The sequence below is a fragment of the Hemiscyllium ocellatum genome, chromosome 45, assembly GCF_020745735.1.
Source record: "Hemiscyllium ocellatum isolate sHemOce1 chromosome 45, sHemOce1.pat.X.cur, whole genome shotgun sequence".
Lineage (NCBI taxonomy): Eukaryota > Metazoa > Chordata > Chondrichthyes > Orectolobiformes > Hemiscylliidae > Hemiscyllium > Hemiscyllium ocellatum.
In genome coordinates this window covers 7,510,406-7,529,614 of record NC_083445.1, presented here as the reverse complement: position 1 = coordinate 7,529,614, position 19,209 = coordinate 7,510,406, and the positions used below count along the sequence as shown (strand labels likewise).

At 44.2% G+C, this 19,209-nt stretch overlaps 1 protein-coding gene across 3 annotated transcripts in view; it reads right to left on the bottom strand.

Annotated features, from left to right (window-relative positions):
• Nucleotides 1-19,209, bottom strand: part of notch3 (notch receptor 3) — a 406,903-nt gene that overhangs the window by 171,625 nt on the left and 216,069 nt on the right. The window contains exon 1 of one of the 3 annotated variants that reach the window (XM_060854869.1): nt 3,966-4,303. The exons of the other annotated variants lie outside the window; for them this stretch is intronic. Within the exon in view, the coding sequence (XP_060710852.1) occupies nt 3,966-4,026 (61 nt within the window). The 5' untranslated portion in view covers nt 4,027-4,303. Of the gene's footprint in view, nt 1-3,965; nt 4,304-19,209 lie in introns of those variants that run through there. 3 annotated transcript variants of the gene reach the window in all.

The window sequence follows — 19,209 nt, the reverse complement described above, 5'->3', positions numbered from 1 at the left end:
TTCCATTCTAGAAAATCTTAACATTTTCTCCAAAGGTTTGACATTTTTCCGAAATTCTACTTCCCAGAATTGCACACATTGCTTGTGCTGAATCTAACCAGGGATTTATAAAAGTCAAATACAATTTCTTCATTTCTCTGCACAACTCTTTTAATAAAACCGAAGACTTCTTAAGCAGCCTCCAACTTTCCACCTTCAAACCCTTGCTGACATTACCCACCTCCCCCATCCCATATTCCTCAGTTCTTGTGCCCCTTTCATAATCGTGCCATTTACTACCTTACTTCTCTTCATTCTTCCTCCAAAATGCATCACTTCACACTTCTGTGTCAGTCCAAGTGAACAGTTAAAAGGTTAATGACTGGCTTCCCCAGTGAATGCAAAAGGAAAAACAATGAACAACTTGTGTCTTCCAGTTTTCAAAATTAGAGGCAGCTAAAATCATAACTGGGAAAAATTAGACTGGCAAAATGCAATGAATCCAAACACTGCCTCTAACTGGTCAAACTGTTTTTATTACTGCAGGTGAGGTTAATCTTGAAAAGTCAACAAAATTAGGCAATTAGTTGTCAGCCAAAAAATTAGAATGAGGAATAACAGGATTAATACTACATTTTGTGTCCTCACGGTGCATTCAAGGATTTGAACTAGGGTCCCATCTATCCCATCCTGTTTATCAATGGATGTCAAGTTAGATGGCACAGTAATTAATATAGTTAGAAGTAGAAATTTGCAAAGTAACCTTAATAGTGTGGGCAGCCCTGGTTAGCACTGCTGCCTCACAGCGCCAGAGATCCGGGTTCAATTCCCGCCTCAGGCAACTGTCTGTGTGGAGTTTGCACATTCTCCTAGTGTCTGTGTGGGTTTCCTCTGGGTGCTCCAGTTTCCTTCCATAGTCCAAAAGTGTGCAGTTTAGGTGAATTGGCCATGCTAAATTGCCCGTGGTGTTAAGGGTGGGTGTTCTGGGTGGGTTGCTCTTCGGAGGGTCGGTGTGGACTTGTTGAGCCAAAGGGCCTGTTTCCACACTGTAACTAATCTAATCTAAACAAATAAGTAAGCGGATAAGTGTAGAGTTTTATGAGGAAAACTGAGGTAATCTACTTTGGACTTAAAGATAAATTAGTCTTTTCTATTGGTGAGAAGCTAAGAACATTGGAGGAATGGGTAGATTCAGGGATCCAGGTACAGAATTTACAACAAGTTTGAGGTCAGATACAAAAAATAATTAAATTATAAATAGAATTCAAGACAGATAGGATCTTTTGAGGCTGGGGCCATCTGAAAAATTCAAAACTGAAATTAATTGATTTTTTTTGATAAAGAATGGGTAGTTAACCGAGACAAAAACAGATCGGCCATGAATTAAGTGAATGGGAATGGCAGAGATAAGCTGTTTTGCCCATTTCACTCCCTGTGAAAGTCAGATGAATGCAGGAGATGTATCTGAATGAAACAGATCTCCGATAGGGTGAGGGAGAATAGCCCAGCCTGTTGACTAAAGTGGCTGACTGTACTTGACAGTGGAGACTGTTTACTTGCACAATCTCCTGCACGTCAAGCCCTTCACCGTGGATAATGACACACATTGAGCAAAACTTACACTGAATTACAAATAAAAGGCACAGCACAGAAATGGGCCAATCAGTCCAACTGGTCTATGTTGGTCTTCATCCTCTGCACAAGCCCCCTTCCACGGTGCACTAACTCGATCAGCATATTCATGTACCGGGAGGGCAGGGCAGGGCAGAAAGCGGGTCAACAGCATAAATTAACTTATCAAATTGCTGGCAGGTTCAGAAAGGCAACAAAAGATATCTGTACGATGTTGGCACACTACTAGCGAGGGCTCCTAATGATGAAATATTTTAAGTGTTTGCTTTTGTAATAACTTACATTGATATTGCACCCTTCAGGCATGATTCCTGATGAAGGGCTTATGCCCGAAACGTCGAATTTCCTATTCCTTGGATGCTGCCTGACCTGCTGTGCTTTAACCAGCAACACATTTTCAACCCTTCAGGCATGTAACACCCAACTGGAGGGGAGTGCTGGATGAAGTGACCCAAAACTTGGTCAAAAAGAGGGAGAGTCTGAACGGGTGGGGGTGGAATTTCACCCCTTTAGGCTCAGCCAGCTGAAGGCACAGTCACCAATGGAGGATGGAAATAAGTGAAATGTAGAAGGTGAGAGATGGGGGTGGGGTAGGGATCCAGGTGGACCTTACAGACTGCCAGAACAGCATATGCTTACTCAATCCCGAAATTCTTAAATGATACCTGGAGGAATGTGAAGATTAATTCCTCAACAGTTCCAGCTTATTCAGTGTATGCAGTGTCCAAATGGCTGAGACAGGGGGGTCTGTCAATGCCTTCCCTAGCTACAGACACAAAGCATCATGTTAATATGGAAAGGGTAGAGGGGGAGGGTGGGGAAAGGCAGTGTTATTCGGGGCCAGAGTTTCACAGAGGACTCAAACACCAAGTTCAAACGTCAGGTTCCTCAGGACAACTTCAACAACAGCAAAAAAAAAGGGCTGCATTTGAACCCTGGATGTCCACCACAGTCAGCCTCTCGGCAACAGTTAGAAAAGGGGACACTGCCTTTTTAACTGAGGGAGTGATTCAGGTCATGGATGAGAAGCGTATCTATATATATAAAAAAAAATGAACAAAAATAGGATTCCTTGCGAGAGCGAATTGTCTGCTCAGCCCCTGCCTCGGGGGGGATGCCGAACAATGGAGGGAGTCAGAGCGCTCTGAATAATGTTTGGTGACAGACGATGATGTTGCAAGGTCTAGTTTAATCTAAATCAGAACGAGCTGCTGATCCCCAAAGCTCTTTGTGAGGGCTCTGCCGCTGGTTTTCAGACCTCGTGGAATACTGCTACCACCTCCCCCCAGCCCACTCCAGTGTCCCCATACAAAGACTAGGCGCCTCTTGACCAGTCCATCACTCATGGGCTGTGTGTGTGTGTGTTCAGTTCTGGTTCCCAAGGCTACCGAGATGTGAAGGATTACTCGGTGTATCAGCGCCTGGATGGCAAGCTGTTCCCCCAACAGCTATAGTTTGGAAACTACTACCTCAACCAGTCAGAGAGAGAGGGAGCAGTTTCAGGTGAAACTTCACACCCAGAAGGGGGGCGGGAAGCGGGAAGATCCGGTCCAGATTTATTTTACAAACACTTTGCCCACACATGGCAGCGTTAGAAAAGAGCACTCATCTCTGAGCTGGGTTCAAACGGCTTCCCGGCGGCAAACATAATTGATTCTCAGTCCCAACCGTTCCTGCCTTTACACCGCACGACGAGACAGCTTTCCTGAAACCTCTCCAGACACTCCTGCACCCTACACCAACCAGCAAGCGTCATGCACATCTCTTCTTACCAACACCTTGAGCTGCCAATAACAATGCCATGCCCTGGTCAGCAAACAGTAACCCTTAAAAAAAAACCAAAACGGCTCAGAAACTGCCGCAGAAACTCTTGGCAGAACAGAGATTAAAACGCCGAGTGTGCTGTACAACAAGAATGAGAAATGACCCACTGTAACAGAGGGCTGCAAGTTTACTGCGAGACTGCTGCTTTGAGACAACAGACATCCCTCTGGAATCTTTCTATTCTCACCCCCCAACTCCATTCATCAGTGATAAGGGTGCGCGCACGTTAACATGGACTGCGCCGGGCAAAGTAACGATGGATTTGATTTCCCAGAGGCTGGAGCAAGGGATTTGCCTGAACACATTTTTAAAAAACTCAGTGACTTAAGACAGCGTTGGAGAGACAGGGCTGAGAAACTGCTACATCGTCCCCAAAAACCAACAACAGACGGAATAATCAACAACATTTCACCACTGGTCATAACTTTTTTTTAAAAAACAAAGCAAACCACACTTATTTAATTCTTTACAAACATCCTCCCAGCAAGTGGCTCGGCCACTTGTGTCTCCGTTTTAAAGTCAAGCCGTACCTTCACATTCGGCCGCCAGCCACAGCCCCCAGAGTAAATTCCAAAGTTTTAAATCCCCCATTACTCGCTGTTTCAAAGTTCGGAGTTCCCTTCGATTAACTTATACATCCATTCAAACGTGGAGCCCAGAAAGTCCGAATTATCATGGGAAAGATCAGATGCTGGGGGAGAATAAAACACGCCTGGTTGAGGTGGGGGGTGGGGGTGGCGAAGTCTCGGTTCAGTTTTCTCTCCCCCCCACCACCCCGATCCCGCGGCTCCAAACTTCAGCAGAAACTTTTTTTCAAAACTTTAAGCATCGCCGGCTGTCGTTGAGCTGCACAGCGAGGGGCTGTATCCATCCGCGCAGGAGGTGTGGGAGGGGAGGGGAGGGGAGGGGAGAGAGAGAGAGAGGGGAGGAGAGAGAGAGGGGAGGGGAAGGAGAGAGAGAGGGGAGGGGAAGGAGAGAGAGAGGGGAGGGGAAGGAGAGAGAGAGGGGAGGGGAGGGAGAGAGAGGGGAGGGGAGGGGGAGAGAGGGGAGGGGAGGGGGAGAGAGGGGAGGGGAGGGGGAGAGAGGGGAGGGGAGGGGAGAGAGAGAGAGGGGAGGGGAGGGGAGAGAGAGAGGGGAGGGGAGGGGAGGGGAGAGAGAGAGGGGAGGGGAGGGGAGAGAGAGAGGGGAGGGGAGAGAGAGAGGGGAGGGGAGGGGAGAGAGGGGAGGGGAGGGGAGAGAGAGAGGGGAGGGGAGGGGAGGGAGAGAGAGAGGGGAGGGGAGGGCCTAGGGAGAGAGAGAGGGGAGGGGAGGGCCGGGAGGGCGAGAGAGGGGAGGGGAGGGGAGGGAGAGAGAGAGGGGAGGGGAGGGGAGGGAGAGAGAGAGGGGAGGGGAGGGAGAGAGAGAGGGGAGGGGAGGGAGAGAGAGAGGGGAGGGGAGGGGAGAGAGGGGAGGGGTTGGAACAACAACCTGTCCCCAGCCAGCATCCCACACTCCCAGGTAAGCGAGGATCCGCTGCTCCCGGAGAAAGTTCCCCTGCACACTCTGGAATCCACTTAACCCCCCCCCCTCTAATAGTTGGACTACTTATCCTTAAAGTAAGAACTAGGGAAAACTTTTAAAGTCTCGCTCAAAAACAACGTGCGCACAAGTTCACTGGGAACTAAACAAAAATCAGATATTCCAAATGTTTGAATCCACGTTAATTTCAAATGCCCTCAAGTGAATGACCCCAAAAAGTGAATGATTTGACATTAGACTGTCTGTTTTATCCAACTTACAGCAGCTTGTCCCCTAGTTGCAACTGAGTGGATTTTGTTGGAGGACACTGCCAACAGCCTGACTGTGCGATTTGTTTGCAGTGGGGGTGAGTTTTCACTGAGAAGGGACGGGGAAGGCTCCTTTAAGAACTCAGGCCGCCTCTGCGGAGGTATCTGCCTGGGAACAGTGAGGAGATGAATCAGAAAGAAAGTTTATTGTATTAACATGGCGTTGCACGGTTCAATATCTCAACCACCCGGGTCACATCAAGCAGGGCCCGGGGGGGGGAGGGTTGGTGTGGTGTTGCAAAAAAAGCAGAACCACACCAGACCTTCACCAAAAAGGGAACAGAAAAAAATAAATAGAAGCACTGCAGAGAATTGAAAGGGAAGTCATCATTCAGAGAGAGAGAGAAAAGGGGGGGAATGGTGAATGTAGTGGACTGCTTCCTTTTGACGGAATTTGGAGGGTTTAACATTGTGGAGAGGTGTGCTTTCAGGGGACCGTTTCAGAGATGAGCAGCAGTTCAGGCTGACACTCCTCCCCATCAGGAGTTACACATTAATAACGGCAGCTTGGAACTGGCCGCTGGCTCCTGTTAGTACTCCCAGCTCTGCGACTTCATTACCGCTTGAATGGGGAAAGCAGAAAACAGACTATTCATAAACTCCTCTCAAGTTGCGAGGGTTCTGCTCCTCTGTGGTTTGAGTTGACCCAATTTGTGCTGGAGCTGTGGTATTGCGACACAGAACCAAGGCCCATCATGATTCCTGCCAGCTTTCTCCATTCAGTCATGTTCCTCCAGTTCATTTCCATAAGGATTGAACGGTGGAGCTTGTGGGAGTCAACAGCCTTCTCTTGTTCCTCATCCCTATAATCCTGGAAATGTTTTTCCCTCAAAATTCCATCTAGTTTCATTTTGAAATCACCAATCTGCTCCCCTTTCCAACAGGGTTTGGACTACAGGTTCCAGATTATTATCACTCAATGCTTAAAAGGGTTCTTCCTCAATCGCCTGGCTGCAACAACCTTGAGTCTGTGAACCTTTGACCTTGCACCATCAGCGAATGTGAAAAGCATTTACTCTATCTAAAAACATAGAAAACCAGAAGAGGAGCAGCAGTAGCCTTTCTGCCCCTTAAATCTGCTCTGCTATCCAATACCATCATGGCTGATCATCCAACTCAATAGGCTGTTCCCCTGTCTCCTCCATATGTTTGGATCTCTTTACCCTCAAGTGCTATTTCCAACTGCTTCTAGATGTCATGGAATGTTTTGATCTCAATTGCTTTCTGTAGCAGAGAATTCTTCAGGCTCACTACTCTCTGGATGAAGACATTTCTCCTCACCTCAGTCAGAATGGTTTACCCTCGCTAATCTCAGGCTGTGACCCATGGTCTGGACTTACCCATCTTGCACCTACGCTGTCCAGTCCCGTGAGAATTTTATAGGTTTCTATGCTCTCCCTCCTCATTCTTCTAAACTCCAGTAAACGTAATCCAAAACAATTCAATCTCTCCTCCTACAACAGTCCAGCTATCCCAAGAATCAATTTGGGGTGGCACAGTGCTGCCTCACAGCACCAGGAACCCAGGTACGATTCCAGCTTCAGGCGACTGTGTGGAGTTTGCACGTTCTCCCCGTGTCTGCGTGGGTTCCCTCCGGGTGCTTCGGTTTCCTCCCACAGTCCAAAGATGTGCAGGTCAGAGTGAATTGGCCGTGCTAAACTGCCCATAGTGTTAGGTGCATTAGTCAGAGGGGAATGGGTCTGGGTGGGCTACTCTTCGGAAGGTCAGTGTGGACTTATTGGGCCAATGGGCCTGTTTCCACACTACAGGGAATCTAATCTAAAAAACACTTTCATTTCACTCACTCCATTGGAAGAACATCCCTCCTCAGATAATGAAACTAAAACTGCAAGTAATAAACCAGTCTTAATCCAGTACATCTCCATCAAACCTCTCTCAATCTCCTTCGGTTCAAGAAGAACAACCTGAGCTTCTCCAATCCTACTTTGTCTTTAAAATATTTTGTCCTTGAACCAGTTCTGGTAGATCTTGTCTACATCCTCCCAAGGATTCTCACATCCTTCCTAAAGTGCAGTGAGCAGGTTGTATTATACTAGATTTACATAAATGATTTGGATGCGAGCATAAGAGGTACAAATTACAACAAGCTCTTGACCAGATGGGCCAATGGGCTGAGAAGTGGCAGATGGAGTTTAATTCAGATAAATGCGAGGTGTTGCATTTTGGGAAAGCAAATCTTAGCAGGACTTATACACTTAATGGTAAGGTCCTAGGGAGTGTTGCTTAACAAAGAGACCTTGGAGTACAGGATCATAGCTCCTTGAAAATGGAGTCACATGTAGATAGGATAGTGAAGAAGGCGTTTGGTACGCTTTCCTTTATTGGTCAGAGTATTGAGTACAGGAGTTGGGAGGTCATGTTGCGGCTGTACAGGACATTGGTTAGGCCACTGTTGGAATATTGCGTGCAATTCTTGTCTCCTTCCTATCGAAAAGATGTTGTGAAACTTGAAAGGGTTCAGAAAAGATTTACAAGGATGTTGCCAGGGTTGGAAGATTTGAGCTATAGGGAGAGGCTGAACAGGCTAGGGCTGTTTTCCCTGGAGCTTCGGAGGCTGAGGGGTGACCTTATAGAGGTTTACAACATCATGAGGGGCATGGATAGGGTAAATAGGCAAATTCTTTTCCCTGGGTTGGGGAGTCCAGAACTAGAGGGCATAGGTTTAGGGTGAGAGGGGAAAGATATAAAAGAAACCTAAGGGGCAACATTTTCACACAGAGGGTGGTACGTGAATGGAATGAGCTGCCAGGGGAAGTGGTGGAGGCTGGTATAATTGCAACATTTAAGTGACATCTGGATGGGTATATGAATAGGAAGGGTTTGGAGGGATATGGGCCGGCAGGTGGGACTAGATTGGGTTGGGATATCTGGTCGGCATGGACGGGTTGGATTGAAGTGTCTGTTTCCATGCTGTACATCTCTATGACTTTGTTCCTTCTGGATGCTATTTAGTTACCTGTTTTGGTAAGTGTACCTGTGTGGTTCCAGGCAGGATTGGTTTCAACTATGCTGCCCCCAATGATGGAATAACTTCGGGATGCTCATCTTCATTATGCAGTATCAACATTTAAGACTCTGCCACAAGGCCCTCCACAGACAAATCACCTGCCAACACTCACTGTCAAAATACACATAAATGGCCAGTTTGTGTGTCATACTTGAGGATACCAAGTGCCTGTTGAATCATACAAGACATTGATTGTGGCTGTGTAAAGGAGAGCAAACTGGAGCAGTGTTTTCCTGGAATATTTGACAAAGTGGTTGATCATGTCAGATGATATTGCCCCATGAAGGCTAGTTAGCTTAGTTGATTAGATGACTAGCATGATATATGTCAATGGCATAGGGCTTAATCTCCATTCCTCATTGCCCTACTGTAATAGGATGGTGAACTTTAGCATGGTTCAGGAGTATTTGCCAAGGACCTGCCTTTGGGAGATTACATCTTGCAGCATTGAATGAAATTAAAGTAATTCACTAATAAAGTTGGCAAAAGTCAGTTAACTTACATTTCCTTTACATATTGATCAGAGCATATCAACACAACAGTATTCCTTAACAGATAGGAGGAAAGTTTGACTTTTGTGTTTTTTGAGGAAGTATCAAGAAGATTGATGAGGGCAGAGGGCTAGGCATTGTTTACTTGGACCTTAGTAAAGCTGTTGAAATTCGTAAAGCTCGATCCCATGGGATTCAGGATGAGCTTGGATACAAAATTGGCTTTACAGCAGTAGACAGACAGATGGTGGAGGGTTGTTTTTTCAGACTGGAGACCTGTGACCTGCGATGTTCTACAGGTATTGGTGCTGAGTCCACTTTTGTTTGTCATTTATAAAAATGATTTAGATGAGAATATAGAAGGCACAGTTAATAAATTTGTAGATGACACCAAAACTGGTAGTACAGTGGACAGTGAAGAAGGTTATCAAAGATTACAAAATGATTTTGATCAATTGGGTCAATGGGCTGAGGAGTGGCAGATGGATTTTAATTTGGATAAATGTGAGGTATTGTATTTTTGTAATATAAGCAAGGACATGACTTATACAATTAAAAGGAGGCCCTTGAGTCATGTTGTAGAACAGAGAGCCTTAGGGATTCAGGTTCATAATTCTTTGAAGTTTGCGTAATGTGTAGACAGGGTGTTTAATAAGGCATTTAACACACTTGCATTCATTGCTCAGAACCTGCTCACTGAGTACAGGAGTTGGGACGTCATGTTGAGGTTGTACAGGACATTGGTGAGGCCTCTTCTAGAGTTCTGTTCTGGTCACCCTGTTATAGGAAGGATGTCAATGTGGACTTCAACAGTTTCCTTATTTCCCCTTCCCCCACCTCACCCTAGTTCCAAACTTCCAGCTCAGCACTGTCCCCATGACTTGTCCGGACTTGTCCTACCTGCCTATCTCCTTTTCCACCTATCCACTCCACCCTCTCCTCCCTGACTTATCACCTTCATCCCCTCCCCCACTCACCCATTGTACTCTATGCTACGTTCTCCCCACCCCCACCCTCCTCTAGCTTATCTCTCCACACTTCAGGCTCACTGCCTTTATTCCTGATGAAGGGCTTTTGCCCGAAACATCGATTTCACTGCTCGTTGGATGCTGCTGTGGTCTTCCAGCACCACTAATCCAGAAATAGGAAGGATGTTATCAAGCTGGAGAGCATTCAGGAAAGATTTACCAAGATGTTGCCAGGAACAGAGGGCTTAAGTTATAAAGAGAACCTGGATAGGCTGGGACTACTTTCACTGGAGTGTAGGAGATTGAGGGGTGACCTTATAGAGGTTTATAATATCATGAGGAGCACAGATAAGGTGAATGACAGGTGTCTTTTCCCTAGGATGGGGGATTTCAAGACTGGGGGCATATTTTTAAGGTGAGGGGAGAAAGATTTTAAAAATGAGGACAGGTTTTTCACACAGAGGATGGTTGTGTGTTGAATAAACTTCTAGAGGAAGTGTTGGATGTAGGTACAGTTACAACATTTAATAGACAATTAGGTAAGTACATGAATAAGAAATCCTTGGAGGGATATGGGCCAAATGCCAGCAGGTGGGACTACATTATTTTGGGATTATGGTCAGCACAGACTGGTTGGACTAAAGGGTCTGTTTCCATGCTGTAAGACTCTAAGAAAGTATTCTTAGAGTGCATTTGTTTTAGTAAACCCAACGATACATTTTCCATACTGTAACCCTGTGTTATTTTGTACAAAATTTACTCCAATCAGTATGCCTCTACAATAAGTTTCTGTCCTTTTCTCCATCCTGTGGTCAACATTTATCTTTCACAACCAATATCAATTCGAGGGGAAGTGATGGCCTAGTGGTACTATCACTAGACTATTCATCCAAAGACCCAGATGATGTACTGGTAACCTGGGTTGAAATCCCACTATGGCAGATGATGGGATTTGGATTCAATTCAAATCTGGAATTAAAAGCCAAATAATGGCGATTGTCAGGAAAAAACATGTGGTTCACAAATGAGTTATAGGGAAGGCCTACATGTGATTCTATATCCACAATAGTCTGGTTGGTTTTTACCTACCCTCTGGGCAATTAGGAATGGGCAATAAATGCTGGCCTAGCCAGCACTGCCCACATCCACTGACCACCTATCCCATTGCTGTTTGAAGGATTTTGCTGTGATAAAATTGATTGTTGGTTCCCTGTATTAAAATAGTGACAATACTTCAGAAAAAAAGCCGAATTGGCTATTAAGCACTGTTAGATGTCCTGAAGTTGTGAAATGTAAATAACTTATTTATTTCAGACCACATTATACTTCACACAAAATACATGTGGTTTGCTGCAGTCCTCGGGTTCATACATGCTGCCTCACAGTTTTGTGCATTTTGCATCCATTTCCTATGCCTTTCTTGTAACCCATACTTTCCATGAAGTTTGCCATGTTGATAAAACCATGTGGAGAACTTCCCAATAGTTCAGTGAGTAACACAGCATCTAGTTTGTACTGGATCATTCAGACTGGAAAGTACATTGGTTTCAATTCCAGTCTGCTGATTCACATCTGGTTTGCAATCAGGCCGTTACAATGACCTCTAAAAACGTTGGTACAAAAGTAAGAATCTTTGTATGCTGGAGATCTTGAGTAAAAACAGACAATGCTGGAAATACCCAGCCTGCCTGGTACTGTATGTAGAGAGAAGTAGAGTTAAGCTTTTCAGGTCTGTGACATTGCTTTGAAAATCCTGGAGTGAATAAACTTCATCAGCATTCCCACTTTTGGTAGCAAGTACCAGCTATGTCACCATGGGTAGTACTCTTGCCCTACGGTTCACAAGGTTGTGGGTTCAAGTTCCATCCAACAGCTGACTCCAAAATTTGGGTTAATACCCAGTCCTGAACTGTAGGAGGTACTGTCATGTTAACGAGCTGGTAAAATTGAGATACATTTGCATTATTAGGAGACTGCAAAACAAAATCCCTTGACTCTATTTTGAAGAAAATGAGGAGAGTTGATCAAATTTATGCCTCAACCAACATCCCTAATATACAAGATCCGGTCATTGCAACATTGTTCTTGTTGGATCCTGCTGTGTGTACTTTGAAAAATACTTCTAACTGTAAAGGGATTTGGAACTTCTTGAAGTTTGTTAATGAAAGTATAGTTATAAACATATAGTTATATAAATTGTATAATTGAATTCTACTTATTCTACTTTTGTCAAAGAAATCCCCAATGTTGCATGTACTTGACAGAGTTGGGTGGAGTGGTGATGCTCAGTTGTGATGCCAGGTTCAGCCTCATGACACAGCCTGATCAATCTTACCATGAATACGTCTGACCACTCGAAACCAAATTGACAGCCATTGCCTTTACAAGGTAACAGGAGAAATTTGGAGACAAGGAGAATACTTAAAGATGTGACACGAAGGTCCAGTTACTGGAAGAGTTTTTTAAGTACATGATGGAAGTATTTAGTCCAGTTGATTTTTTTTTCTTTCTTTTATCTGCACCCAGAAGTGTTATTATAGAACATAGAACATTACAGCACAGTACAGGCCTTTCAGCCCTCAATGTTGCACTGATCTGTGGAACCAATCTGAAGCCCATCTAACCTTGAATATTCCATTCTTGTCCATATGCCTATCCAATGACTATTTAAATGCTCTTAAAGTTGGCGAGTCTACTACTGTTGCAAGCAGTGCGTTTCACGCCCCTACTACTCTCTGAGTAAAGAAACTACTTCTGATATCTGTCCTATATTTATCACCCCTCAATTTAAAGCTATGTCCCCTCATAGTAGCCATCACCATCCGAGGAAAAAGACTCTCACTGTCCAACCTATCTAATCCTCTGATTATCTTATATGTCTCAATTAAGTCACCTCTTAATCTTCTTCTCGCTAATGAAAACAGACTCACATCCCTCAGCCTTTCCTCTTAAGACCTTCCCACCATACCAGGCAACATCCTAGTAAATCACCTCTGAACCCTTTCCAAAGCTTCCACGTCCTTCCTGTAATGCAGTGGTCAGAACTGTATTACAGCCAATTGAGAGACTTTCCCACCAGCAAAATCACTGTGAGTGTTTGTGTTTTTTTTTAATATTTACTGACCACCACCAGTAAAATATACGTGTGTCCAATTGAAGTTTTAGAAGAAAGACCATTACAGCAATGCAAACCATGAAGGGGCTAAATCAAAATGAAGTTGGATGAGGAAGTAAAGCATTGTATCCCCTGTGGTGCCCACCTCTCTCTCTGGAGACATCGCATGTGTTGGTATACACCATCTGCTCCCTCTCCAATGTCACCAGGGTAAGAACATAATTGCAGGAGAGGGGCAGACAGTCAGCAAATATGACCCCCTCACACCCCACTGTCTGGACCTGTTTATAGACAGCCTGACCATGCCAGAAGCAGACCAATGAGGAGGTCCCTCTTATCTGCTCACACCCTTCCATACTCGGTGCCCAAAGACCAGAAGTGTGGCAATGAAGTGCAACTAAAAACACAACAAAAGATTTTTCAAGCAACTTCAGATAAATTTTTCGTCAGCTCATTTCAGCCAGGCAGTAGTGTAAGTGCTACAATTATCTGATTATACAGGATAGAATGTTACAGGGACCTGAGTGATGGGGATTCAGGATTTGAGACAGAATTGGAAGAGGAGCCTAATAAGGCCCATTTTGATGTCAGGAGTGTGTCACACCATTTTTCATCCCTTGGCAGCAGTACAATGAGTTCCTCATGGGGCAACAGTGAATTGCCAATTACAGGAAGATTATTTCTTGTTAAAGGCCAACTCATCTCATTCATATTCAGCTTCCTATCATACCAAATGCAGCAAACAAGCCACACATTCAGAAAACACGACATGGAAACCACAATGGAAACCTGACGGCTTTAGCTCACCATTTGATCCAAACGCCCTCCAAGATGCGTTCTATCAAAGTGCAGCTCATCTTACCACCTGCATGCACCCCTCACTGTGGGCACTGGCATTTGGGATTAGCCAACTCCTCATGACCAATGTCACAACTCTCTGGTACACTAATTGCGTGCTCAGCATAGACTTGCACTGTGGGGAACACTGGCAACTAATAATGAGGTTGCAGCAAGGAGGCATTGCACACAAGACCAGGTTCTTAGCTCAAGGATTGGACTAGCCTGCATCTCCAGGCTGCTCCCCTTAGCATTCATACACCTACCTGCTTATTTGCAGCATCATGCTATGCCATGCCAGCCAACACATTGATGCTTCAACCAGAGCCAATACTGTCATATTGAGGTGTTCTTTAGTGGAGACACACAGAGACAGGCTGCTTGTCATATTTGGCAGCAGGGTTGTGTAGGGAGTCACATCTTGCTGGATGACACACTGAGACATCAATCTAACCTCTACAGCATGTGCTGGCTTCCTGTGCAGCAAACACTGCATATTCATTCAACTACATAGCCATGTCCGAAACTGGTAGGGACTGGTTGTCAGTTCGGTCAAGGGTAGTATGTGTCCATTATCCTCGCAGCTGCCACTACTCCTATATCCTGGAGCATCCTTGTGTACCTGGTGTGTTTGAGAAGTAGTAAGTGGGTGGAAGTTGGCAAGAGACACACAGGTTGGCCTGTGTGAGGGAAGACAGAGCAGATTTTTTTAAAAATGTAAGTATTAAAATATATATTGTTTCATTTACGAGCATAGAATTTAGAAATATAACTAAACATAAAGGGCATAATGTTTTAATTTTTTTCATGATAGGAAAGTTTACAGAATGTCTTTTATATCAGTTGTAATCTGATTTATTTAAAGTTGTTTCCCATAAAGTTGCAGTTTTATGGATGCAAAGCAAGGAGTTACTATACTCTCTGTGCTGTTGCATTCTCAACACTCGCTGGGTAAATTCCTTCCGGGAGTTATTGAAGAAATAGACAATCAGCTGAGTTCCAGCCCAAGATCACCTGTTGCAAAGTGTACATCTGGGAATGTTGAGTGAGGGCGTGATTAGGGCTAGCCCCCATTAACAATCTGTCAGCACTCACTGTCTGGCCTTACACTTGATTTATTACTCAGGCAGCATACCAGAGGGTGCGCCATGGGCTTGTGTAGCGAAATTCAAAGTTAGACGTTAACATCATCTGTGAACAAGCCTGAAATCTGCTCTATAAATGAATAGAAAGGATTCTACAGCATGGAACTCTCAGACCTTATTAATAAACCACTGAAAAAGAAAAAGAAAAAAACGGTTTAATTCCCAAGTTCTGATTGTTGCATTGTGACAAATGATAATTTAAAAGAATCCTTTGGGAGAGACAGTTTCTGCTGCCTAAGTTGCCATTAAAGAGTTTATATATTTTGGAATTTGCAACTAATTTTGATGTTTCATTCTCATCTGTCACTACTATCCTATGTGGCTGTTCTGACAGAGTCTATTATATGTGCAAAGAGACCATTTTGTAATGTGACTCTCAATGTGGTGAGGGTGTAACAAAGTACCTTCGTACGATGAGCAAGGCAGACCGAGAAGCTTGCAAACATCAGGTGAATGAATGCTACTAACTTCATATTTTTAAAGTGCCATCAACTGTCCAGCACCCTAACATTGGGAATCAATAGCACTGCAGCAGAGTAAAAGGAATTTTTGTCTGAAATGGTCTTCCAGTGAGTGGTTAATGGGCACATTTGCCGAGCCCCCAATTCATTCCTGCACATTCTACAGCCCCCCCCAGTTAGATAAATGGAACAAGGCCACTAGGGCCACCATTTCCATTAAGAGGTTTCTGCGGTCTCTTAGCAACCTTATTGTTGACCTATGCATTAGTAACACGATAAGAATGCAGCTACAACGTGGATGATGTAGAATTCCCCGTCAGACTGAAGGACCTCATTGTTTCCTGCCCCTGCCACATACCATAGGTGGGTACAGGGTTTTCATACTGCAGTCTGTGAGAATGGACATGACTTCAGATTTTACGTGGCATTAATTTAAGCATATAGCAATATAACGGCCAGAGTTTTTTCACTGCACGAAAGTTAGGACTGGAGATTAGAGAGTATGGTGCTGGAAAATGACTGTGCGGTGATTGTAATGTCAGGACAGTAATCAAAGCGATTCCCTGTCTATCTAACTGAAGTAAACACATTTCAGTCTCAGCTTCAGTGGCTGCTCCCCTTCCATCAACTACAGCATAGAGAAGATGTCATGAAATAATCCAACAAGTAGAGGGTCAGCCAATGCTTTTGGTGGCATGGATGAAAATCAAATTATTTCTTATTTATTTCCAGATGCAGTCAGTTTGACTCAAAATAAGATAGGCAACTTGGGATAGCACTCCCGCTTTAATGTCAGAAGGCTGTGGAGTTCAATCTTACTGCAGTGGCTACAATGTAGACTCTCGGCTAAGGTTCCCATTGACAGTATTGAGGGAGCTGCACTGTGTGGCAGTGAGACTCTCACTGTCCTCTCAGGTGGGTGTAAAAGATCTGTCAACACTATTTCAAAAAGCAGGCGCCTTCTTCTGGGTGGCATGGAGGTTAGCACTACTGCCTCACAGCGCCAGAGATCCGGGTTCAATTCCCACCTCAATCAACTGTCTGTGAGGAGTTTGCACATTCTCCCTGTGTCTGCGTGGGGCTCCTGCGGGTGCTCCGGTTTCCTCCCACAGTCCAAAAATGTGCAGATTAAGTGAATTGGCCATGCTAAAAAATTGCCCGTCATGTTAGGTGTAGGGGGATGGGTCTGGGTGGATTGCTGTTTGGAGGGTCGGTGTGGACTTGTTGGGCTGAAGGGCCTGTTTCCACACTGTAAGTAATCTAATCTAATCTAATCTTCTCAGCGATCCGGGAAATGTTTATCCCTGAGCAGTATCGTACGAACACAATTATGTTATCTGGTCAGCACCACATTGCTGTTTATGGGAGCTTGCTGTGTGCAAATTGACAACTGTGTTTCCTGTGGTGCAACAATGATTACTTTTCTAAAGTACTTGACTGGCTGTGAAGTATTTTTGAATATTCACTTGTGGTGAAAGATGCTATATAAATACAGAATCTATATTGCAGGAGAGTTGCAATAGGACTATGCAAGAACACCGCCAGCCCAATTTCTAAAACTAACATCACCATCGCTCCTGTTCAGGGTCTATTTTAGAGTTAGCACTTCAACATTGTCTGATCCTAGCCGAAGAGAACTGTCCTTCCTTTCCAGGGTGGGGAAGTCCTTGCCCCTTCTGAAGGTTTCATCAAATGTGGCTTAGAACAGAAACTAATTGTACGTCTGCACTGTCCACTGCTATGGTGGAGAGCACAGGTGCCATGTGCTGCTATAGAAGCCAGAAACAGATCCAGTGGTGACACAAACACAGCTGGTTTGAACTCAGAACAATGTTCTGCCCAGTCAGCCCCAGCAATGACTCTCAGTCCCAAATGGGAGCTGCTCTGAGACAGAATTACCAAATAATATTGATTTAAAAGTTGTTATGTTTTACTTGTCTACTAAAAATAGGGTTAAACTTGTTTTAAAGTGCTTTGCGATTTTTGAGAAGCTTTGTATCTCAGGTTGAGGTTCAGGTTGTAAGTTTGCTCGCTGAGGTGTGAGGTTTGTTCTCAGATGTTTTGTCACCATGCTGGGTAACATCATCAGTGAGCCTCCGATGAAGCGCTGGTGTTCTGTTCCGCTTTCCATTTGTGTGTCTTGGTCTGTTATGGTGGGTGATATCATTTCTGGTTCTTTTTCTCAGAGGTGGGAAATGGAGTCCAAGTTGATGGAGTTCTGGTTTGAATGCCAGAACTCTAGGAATTCCTGTGTGTGTCTCTGTTTAGCCTGTCCTAGGATGGATGTGTTGTCCCAGTCGAAGTGATGTCCTTCTTCATCTGTGTGTAAGGATACTAGTGATAGCTAGTCATGTCTTTTGGTGGCCAGTTGGTATTCGTGTATCCTGGTGGCTAGTTTCCTGCCTGGATGGAGAACGGTCCATCCTAACCAGTCTCTGGCCCAAATACCAAATACAAAAGGTTTGTGTAGGAAAGCATTTCACTCCTCAATCTCACCATCATTTTTCTTCTTGCATAAGAATCCCCACAAAGCATATGAATTATTTGCAAAACAAGTTTCCCTAAGATTGGGACTTCCATAAGTCACAGACAGAAAAAAATATACAAATCCCTACAGCACAGCTCTTTCATTCAACAATCCACTCAAAGCAAAATCAGAAACAGATGAACAAAAGCAGATTTTGCATGGAAATGATGTGGTGTAGTGCTCAGTCTCAACAATAGCCAATTCTTGCTTTTCAAATGTGTGTGTAATGTAAGCACAGGATTGGAGGACATTCTATGCTTTAATCAGAAATTCTATGCATGGGAAGCTTATGGGATGTGGTTTGATGCATTGGCACTGAGTGCTTGGATCAGGCACATTTGATGTGGAATTGAATATAATACGTACACAAAATCCCCCAGAGTGAGAGAGAATTAGGGCTTGTGTTCTCATCTTTTGTTCTTAACTTATAAGTAACTCTGTCTAAATTTTGCTGATTATTTTTAAGGTTTGTTCCTCTTCAGGATTTTTAATAGCTTGACTATGAATGATTCACTGCCTAAACAGGAAGGATCTGAGGCCTCTCTGCCCGTACTGCTGTTTTTTTCAGACATAAGGAGATAAATAATGTGGGAGGGATCCAATTAATCATAGTCAGATGCCCCATCTTTCCCTTTTATGTCCAATCACTCGCATCCAATTCTCAGGAATACAAATGGAGTAAAGGTTTAATTTTTTTCTGGTCATGTGGCTAACTTATAAACCGTTGGCTGTTAATTCTTTCGTCATATCAAAATGTAGTAACAGTGCATGTGTCTACAAGAAGCAATATTTATTTGATACCTGTGTTAATAGCTAACTTTTTTCACCACTGACTTCCTGAGGCCTGGTTTGACACTGTTAGTTTCTTTCGAATACTGTGCTAAGGTGCAAACCCCAAACAATTGAGTGTCCTTAAATTAGTTGGCTGTGTGAGCTCATTGCTAAATTATAACTGGCTAGCAACAATCATGGTTTTGGAAATTCTGAGGTCAATTGTAATATTTCGAACTGAACATCTGAGCTGGGAGCCGGACTCGGCCACATGGTTCCTTGATCCTGCTCCGTCATTCAATAAGGTCTCATTGTGGCTTCAGCTCCACATTCCCACCTCCCTTCAACTGACCATCAAGTCTTTTGTTGGTTAAGAAAGTATTCATCTCTTGTCTTCAAAATATTTGATGACCCTGGCTCCACTGTCCCACAGGAAAGATAGTTCCAAAGACTCCTGACCCTCTGAGGAAAAAAAAATCCCCTCATTTCTATCTTGGATTGGAAAGAAACTGATGGTGTCAAACCAGACCATAGCAAGTCATTCCCTTTGGTGGAGAAAATTAGCTATTAACGCAGGTATCAAATAAATATTGCTGTTTATACAC